The sequence below is a fragment of the Sinocyclocheilus grahami genome, unplaced genomic scaffold, assembly GCF_001515645.1.
Source record: "Sinocyclocheilus grahami isolate Dianchi unplaced genomic scaffold, SAMN03320097.WGS_v1.1 scaffold272.1, whole genome shotgun sequence".
NCBI classification, from domain to species: Eukaryota; Metazoa; Chordata; class Actinopteri; order Cypriniformes; family Cyprinidae; genus Sinocyclocheilus; species Sinocyclocheilus grahami.
In genome coordinates this window covers 676,435-684,729 of record NW_015505451.1, presented here as the reverse complement: position 1 = coordinate 684,729, position 8,295 = coordinate 676,435, and the positions used below count along the sequence as shown (strand labels likewise).

General features: G+C 37.6%; 1 protein-coding gene across 1 annotated transcript; it reads right to left on the bottom strand.

The window, feature by feature from the left end:
• Positions 1–1,246: 1,246 nt before the first annotated feature.
• Positions 1,247–7,691, bottom strand: LOC107599807 (serine/threonine-protein kinase PLK2-like). The gene is made up of 14 exons (XM_016291492.1): positions 7,026–7,691; positions 6,665–6,772; positions 6,455–6,571; positions 6,234–6,363; positions 5,956–6,139; positions 5,045–5,243; positions 4,805–4,952; positions 4,634–4,728; positions 4,382–4,511; positions 4,197–4,277; positions 3,920–4,079; positions 2,679–2,808; positions 2,415–2,525; positions 1,247–1,856 (listed from the first exon to the last, which is right to left on the bottom strand). Exons 1-14 carry the CDS (start codon positions 7,338–7,340, stop codon positions 1,665–1,667), a joined length of 2,100 nt encoding a protein of 699 aa, XP_016146978.1. The 5' UTR covers positions 7,341–7,691; the 3' UTR covers positions 1,247–1,664.
• Positions 7,692–8,295: the final 604 nt, after the last annotated feature.

The window sequence follows — 8,295 nt, the reverse complement described above, 5'->3', positions numbered from 1 at the left end:
AACATCTTGGTGTTGCTTTGTACACCTTGACCCTGCGTGTATGTTGACATGGTTACTCATGAGTCATGAGTTCATTTTCATTTTGCACTTAGTTTTATAAATAATAAAAAACTGGTTTACCTCAAAAGCCCCAGCAGTCAGAACCCATGCTTATTTTCCGACTAAGTGAAGCCAATGTGACGCTGATTTTAGTATAATGTATTTGTTCAAGTATTGGATGTCTACATGTGCCACTCAACTTGACCACACCCACTTGAGTACCAACCCTCCCCTCCTAAATCTAGTATGACCCTGCAGTCCAAGACAAACTGCTATCGTTTCAGTTTTACAAATTCAGTATTGCTTTGTTAGCTAAATAAATTCCACAACAGCTTGGTGTTGCTTTGTACACCTTGACCCTGCGTGTATGTTGACATGGTTACTCATGAGTCATGAGTTAATTTTCATTTTGCACTTAGTTTTATAAATAATAAAAAAACTGGTTTACCTCAAAAGCCCCAGCACTCAGAACCCATGCTTATTTTCCGACTAAGTGAAGCCAATGTGACGCTGATTTTAGTATAATGTATTTGTTCAAGTATTGGATGTCTACATGTGCCACTCAACTTGACCACACCCACTTGAGTACCAACCCTCCCCTCCTAAATCTAGTATGACCCTGCAGTCCGGACCACAAAACCAGTCTTAAGTCGCTGGGGTATATTTTCAGCAATAGCCAAAAAAACATTGTCTGGGTCAAAATTATTGATTTTTCTTTTATGCCAAAAATCATTAGGATATTAGGTAAAGATCATGTTCCATGAAGATATTTTGTACATTTCCTACTGTAAATATATCAAAACTTAATTTTTGATTGGTAATATGCATTGCAAAGCCCTTCATTTGGACAACTTTAAAGGCGATTTTCTGAGTATTTCGATTTTTTTGCTCCCTCAGATTCCAGATTTTCAAATAGTTGTATCTCAGCCAAATATTGTCCTATCCTAACACACCATACATCAATGGAAAGCTTGAAACAGCTTTCAGATGATGTATAAATCTCACTTTAAAAAAATTTACCCTTATAACTGGTTTTGTGGTTCATGGTCACATATGGTAATGCACGTATGTACACACACACACACACACACACACACACACACACACATATATATATATATATTCAGTATATTTAGAAAAAAGACAATACTAGTATATAGTATAAAATAAATATTCATTGGTTAAACGTTGTTAGAATTTTGGGATTTTATTCATTAAATAAATAAATAAGGAATTATGTACACAATAAATATTTGGTAAGGACAAAACAAGAAACAAACAATAATTATGTTTGCAGATTAGGACATGCATGTGCGATCCATCAACATTTTACCACACATACACACAAGAAGTCTGTTTCTTGTCAAACGATGCCTGGTCCCAGCCCAGATTTTCTTTCCTCTCTATAATGTTTTTGATCACATCATTCCTCTTCACTCCAGTCTCTGAATTTCAGCATTTGTAAATGTACAGAGTCTGTCTTGGGTATAAACCTTTCCATAGCTCCATCCGGTTCACATCCAGTGGACATCCTGTTCAACAAGCCGTCCTCTGTGCTCTTGCACCGAAATAAGTCATCAGATCTTGCTGAGTCAGTGGCCAACTGTTCTCCTCATCTGTCAGTCTCAGTTGCATCTCTGCAGCAGCATGTTCAAGGCATACTCCAGACGTCTCCGCAGGTCCGCAGTGCAGCCCGCGCTGAGCAGCGTGCTCAGTTGGAAGGTGGTGGAGGTTCGCTCTTCGTTGATGTACGTCAGCAGATATTCGTCCTGCTGTGTGCACAGGATGAGCTTGGTGTGGTCGTGGTAGAAGTTCACCTGTTGGAAGATGCAGAAAAAGGTTTTGTTATTCTAGAACAGACGTGAAACACTCTCAGAGGATGCAGGATGTTATTACAGCAGGGTTTGTGACCTTCTTCTTCCCACAGTGCTATAGTATACACAGCTTTTTATCTGAACAAAGGCAGACCTGACTGATAACTACCCAGGGGTCTGATGGGCGTAGAGAGCACTAGACTGTACACTTTTTACATGAGGAATAGTTCTACCAACTGCTGCATTAAAGGAACAGTTCTCACAAAAATGAAAATTCTGTCATTTCTATCTTTCATAGACCAAAAAAATATGTATTTTCCATACAATGAAAGTGAATGGGTCTGCCAAGCTCCAACAATGACAAAAAAGCTAAATGTTATGATGCTTTTTGTCTCTTTTCACAAGTCCCTTTCATTTTATGGAAGTGACCAACATAAACATCTATCTTAACATCTCAGTTTATACTTCAGAGATGACAGTAAGTTATACATGTTCTGAGATGACAGAATGTTTGGTGAACTATCAGTTTAAGAGCTGCTTTGTAATGAATAAAGAATTTACCTGGAATGTGCCATCGTTGAAAAGCATCAATAAAGCTCTGTCTGATTTCAGCCACTGCAGAAGATATATTCTGGTCTTCTGGGTATCTTGTTCACTTATCATATCCCCTCCCTGCATGAAAAACAAGGATAAACAATATATTAACACAACAACGTCTTGTACAACCTGAAGTCTAGACCAGAATATTAAGTCTTTGACTTCTAGACCTGTAACAATTTTAAAACTGAATACAAACATAAGGGTTGAAACAAAGAGCACACTCACATCCATCAAATTCTCCTCCATGTAGTGGGCAAAGTACTTGAGGATGGTGACCTGGGCCACAGCATACTCAGGAACCTCAATAACAGAGAAAACAGACCTCTGGCTAAGGGCAGCATACTGATGAACAGTCCTATAAAAAACAAAGACAACATCGATTTATCAACTACACAGTCAATGCAACACAGTGCTCACGGTTTGTTTCTGCAGCCTTACATATATATGAGGTCTATGACTAATGCTTGCTCTTTTATAATATTTCATGTGTAATGCCATTTGTCATTCAACTAACATTTCTAGGTTATTGGTGCATTTTTTCTTTCTTTCTGAAGATCATCTAGAAGCTACGCTAGAAAACTAGGGATGGGAATCATAAGGAATAATATTGTACATATGTACAGTTCAAATGTCAGTCAGATTTTTAAAAACATCTCTTATTCTCATCAAGGCTACATTTATTTGATCAAAAATACAGTAAAAAACGATGATATTGTGAAATATTGTAATATATTTAAAAATGTAATTTATTCCTATGATGGTAAAGCTGAATTTTCATCAGCCATTATAACAATCTATCATTTTGAAAACAGTTGCTTAATTTTTCTCTGAAGTCTGATTTTTCTTTTTCAGGATTCTTTGATGAATAGATAAATATAAGTCTTCATTGCCACTTTTGATCAGTTTAGTGCATTAAAAGATTCTTTGCATTTCTAAAAGGTTTAATTTCTTTAAAAACAATCTTACTGACCCCAAACTTTTGAATGGTAGCGCATCTCGGATGATATTGTATATTTAGTTGTGGATACCAATTTCTCATATTTTTCATTTAGACTACATTTGTCATCATCTAACACTCATTTACAATTAATCCTTAAAACACTAATAATTTAGTAAGTTACTATTATATGTAATCTTTAAAAATGGCCAAAATTTTCACGCTGAACATTATAATTGTAATGTCTAAATTCGCTGGTAGCATTTATTTTTAATTCACTCGGATAAAATATAGTACATAATTTAAAAATTTATAAAAAGTCAAATATAAAACCAATTATAGGTCAGAATTTGAATACTGGTACTAATTTCATGATTAGCAACTGCTTAATGAATATGTGTTGTGTAACGTTTGCTTACTTCAAAAAAGAATCAAATTGGAATTACATATAAACATTTGTTTGGGGTTTTGATACATGTTTTAAAAAGAGCGGAACTGAGTTAGCAAACAGTCAACTTGAAGCACCTACTTCTTGTCAGAGAGGAGACTCATGTGCGTTCCGTTGTTGAAAAGGACGCCCACTGTATTGTCAGACAGCTGATAGCCAAAACCATATTTGTTGGAGTAGTCAACCCACTTAGTCACCCACTTCAAGCTATTACAACAATTTCCTCTGGGAAGGCTGTCCGCTGTGGGAAAAAGGGCACTGTTAAATGCATAGATCGTATAGTTTCTTTACTCTATAGAATGGATTCAGTATAGAAAACCCTGGGTGTGAAGTGTAAAGTGTAATAGGTCTTATTCACCTTTAGGCATGTGTTCAAGACAGCCTCTCAGAACACTAATAACAGCCTCTGCCACAGTGCCAGTGGTGCTGTCTTCAAGACCTACAGAGAGACAGCAGGATACACTGCGTCAGCTTGTGAAACTAATGAGCTGGAGTCAGACCGAACAGGTGAAACACACACACACACGTATAACACACACTTACATTCACTGCTGCTGCTGCAGCTGCCCAAGCTGCCTCTAACAATCAAGTGAATGGTATCTCTTGTCTGCGGCCTTCCGGCAGTTGCCTGGGTAACAGGCTTTCTTGTAGGTGCTGACGGATTTCCTCCTTCCTAAAGAGGAAAAATCACAGCATATGTGTGTCATGAATGACCTAACACTTAACCTTCATTAATAGCTCAGAGTTGGCGATGAATTCCTTATTATAGCCTACTGAAAAGGGAACAATGCTCACCTCAGATGAGTGTGTAGTAATCTGATTACTGATGGCAGTCTTTCTGAAATCTTGACGGAGCTTGAATATGTCTTCCTCTTCTTTGGCTAAGCGATCTGTCGGAAGAAAAACAGTTATTCATGGGGTCATCTGAAATGAGTAGAGCACTAGTTAACTAAAGCGAGAACTTACTTATATTTTCATAGTACTTGGCTTTGTCCTTCTTGCCACCGAAGAGAGCAGCAGCTGCCTTTTTGAAGAAGCTCTTGGCTGGACTGGAAATGTGGAAGTCTGGGGCAGAATGGCAGCAGCTGACAGGCAGAGTTTCTGGCATGAAGCCCTGTGGCGAAATCATGACACAAACATTGACGAAAAAGTCCAACTGCTTGGATGGATATACTGAATCTACTGCGGTGCAACAAATAAACTTACCTGGGTGAAAAATTCATGCCGAATGATGTCATCCAGGTGCGGGCGGTCCACAGGGTTCTGTGCGAGCATGCCAGAAATGAGCTGTTTAGCGGGGAGAGAGAGCGAGGCCGGGATGGTGTAACGGGCCTCTCGGATACAGCGGTATGTCTCCTTCAGGTTAGTGGTCTCGAATGGAGGTTTACCCAGAAGCATGGTGTACCTGAAGAGGAAGATGTGAAATGTGTCATTAATAAGTGTCTGGCTCTTAAAGGAACAGTTCCACCAAAAACAAAATAGTAGTTTACTCAATCTCATGTTCTTTGTCCATTTTTTTAGGAATGTTCAGGCTATCCTTTTTAATATAATGAACATGAATGTAGACTGGTATCTGCAGACTGCTGTCAAGTTTCAATAAGAATTCAAAAAAGAACCATCAAATTATCTTAAAAGTAATTAAGTATTAACTACGTTCACTATTTAATAGCTCACAATTGAGTGAACAACAATGTAAAACACAACTTGAAATATAGTGCAAGACCACTTTTATGGAGCTTTTTTAGAGCTTGACAGACAGCATTACATAAATTATTTTGACAAGAGCAACCAGCACGTTCTTCAAAAACTAATTTTGTTTGTGTTCATTGGATTGGAAGAAGGTCATTTAGGTTAGAAATGACATGAGGTTGAGTAAATGATCCCAAAATAGGTCATCACTGGTGACAAACTGTAAACCACATGCTGCTATTATATGTCATTCAAGCATTAGAGCTGAAGCATAATCACTGAATACAATGGCATACACAACTAGAATGGAAAAGTAGACATTCATTGTTAGAGCGAGTATGAATCGGCAATCATTGCCTATTCACAACGAGCAATTTATAAATATAGAGTATAGAGGAAACCCTCAAATCTGAGGGTGACAAACTTACATGACGCAGCCCAAAGCCCACACGTCAGACTCCCAGCCGTGGCCCTGTTTGTTCAGCACTTCCGGGGACAGGTAGTTGGGTGTACCACAGATCGTTTTGCGTCTGTTGCTGACTGGCTCCAGTTTGGCAGCCAGCCCAAAATCTCCCACTTTCAGCTCCATTGAGTCATTCACAAACAGGTTGCCTTTGAATGATAAAACGGAAGATTTGTAACTACTTATATACTGATGGAATGTTAATAAACATCATGCACATACAGTGAGTATATGCATACATACCAAGTTTCAAATCACGATGCAGGATCTCTAAATCGTGAAGGTATTTTAAAGCAGACACTGTCTGTTTCAAGTAATACCTCACTTCAGGTTCTGTTAGGACTTTACGTGCCTTCAGTATATGGGCCAGTGACTAAAAAAGATTACCAGGAGTCAGTCAGGGGGCACAAACAGTCATTTGCATTACATATTACACATTAATACACTTCGACTTTTAAACTTACTCTTCTACTGCAGTACTCCAACAGAATATAGATGTTGTCTTTGTCTTCAAAGTGGTGGTAGAAATGCACTATGTGTTTGTGGCTGAGAGCTCTGTGCAGGTCAATCTCTCGGTTTATCTGAAACAACAGAATACAGAACATAAGTGTGAGGTTTTGATCAATCTTTTGTGCAGTGCAATTTATATAGCCTACACCATGTGTCTATCCTACCTTCTCTCTCTGGTGCGGTTTTGACACACGTGAATGCGGGATGATTTTGGCTGCATAGACTTTACTTGAAGATAGGTCGGTCATTTCATAGCACTTTGCAAAGCCTCCCTATGACATAGAGAAAGTATAAGACAAGTATAATGTTAACCAAGATAAAGAGATTTTCAAAAAGCAATGTAATCATAACCAATGCATACATCGACAGATAGACACATTAGGCAAAAGTAATGCAATCATGCACAAACACAATAAATAGCTATACTTTTTCTAATAGAATAATAATGTTCACATCAAATAATAAAATACTTTTGAATAAATAAAATATTTTAAACAATATCAGCATTAACATGGAGTCCATTACCTTTCCTAGAACTTTTCCCCGGCAGTAACATTTCCCAGTATTGGGGTCTGTAATAATTCTGGAATACTCTGTTCCGGTCCGACTGTTATCCTCTGGCTTTTTCCATCCTTGCTCACTTATTTTATTGAGCTCACACATCTGTTCGTTGTGTGTCGTTATAGTTGGGTAAGAGGTATTTGTCAGTGTCTCCATGGCTCTGTGTGTTACTGTGTGTGCTGTCACAGTGCTGCTGGACCGGTGTGTCTCCTCGCTTTTATACCGCAGCACCGCGCGCCTCTGCTCTAGACGAACTGCGTCACGAGACGGGAAGACCATATATGGCGTGTGAGATCTGGCGTATTAGCTCTGTCATCTGTGAACTACCTCACTGTATCCATTATTAAACATCCTAGACACTTCATAGACACCTACTAGGCAAAGATTGTCGCATAAAATCAGGTCTATCTGAGCAATGATCCATATCCACACGGCAATCTCTCGCATAGTGATGAACACATCTTGCATGTCGGTCAAAGGCAGGCTAATATATCTACAACATTTGAGGAATAAGCGAGATATTGCCAGTTTACTGATGTTGCCAATTTATCGTGGTTCAATAGGCTAAATGAACGATGGTAAAGACATTTGTACGTTTGAAACCGTCTGATTCACAGAAGAGTGTCAGAGCATCACTATGTGGCCAAAATGACACACAACATCTTGCATGTTCCATTTTAAAGCATTGTTATACGTTTTTTTTTAAAAATATAATAACTACATTATTATAAGTTTTTTTTTTTTTTTTTAAATATAATAACTACTAAACATGCTAGATGAACTATTACCTAAGATAAAATTCAAATATGATAGCTTAAAACATTTCAAATATCAGTATTCCCCCTTTAAATGGGTATTTTGGCCTGTCCAACATCAGGTCTTGAGCTTCTCGACTATGTAAAAATTAATATCATACAAGAATGTTATAATTTTGATGTTAATTTTCGTTAAGATCAAAGTAGCTTTAAGTACTATTATTTCTTATTTAATTGTACTTATCAAAACATATTTAGCTGCATATTTTGTGTGCAATAACCTTTTACTTAAAAGTGTAATATCGTTTAAATATGTCAAATGTGACACCCAAGTAATAACGAGAGCATAACAGGAAAACAAGAAAAATGGCATTCTTTTTCCTTAACATGTATAAACATTTTGTTTTGACTGCATTCATTACGCTCAACCATTCATCCCTGTTACCCACACATAAAAAAATACTGTATATATATATATT

What these genes read in the sequence shown, in the direction of transcription:
- LOC107599807 (XM_016291492.1), bottom strand. Translation starts at nt 7,340, where the DNA reads ATGGTCTTCCCGTCTCGTGACGCAGTTCGTCTAGAGCAGAGGCGCGCG. An exon ending in AACCGCACCAGAGAGAGAAG is followed by an intron (nt 6,572 to 6,664) that starts GTAGGATAGACA and finishes CTGTTGTTTCAG; the next exon opens with ATAAACCGAGAGATTGACCT. An exon ending in TCTTGAACACATGCCTAAAG is followed by an intron (nt 4,080 to 4,196) that starts GTGAATAAGACC and finishes TTTTTCCCACAG; the next exon opens with CGGACAGCCTTCCCAGAGGA.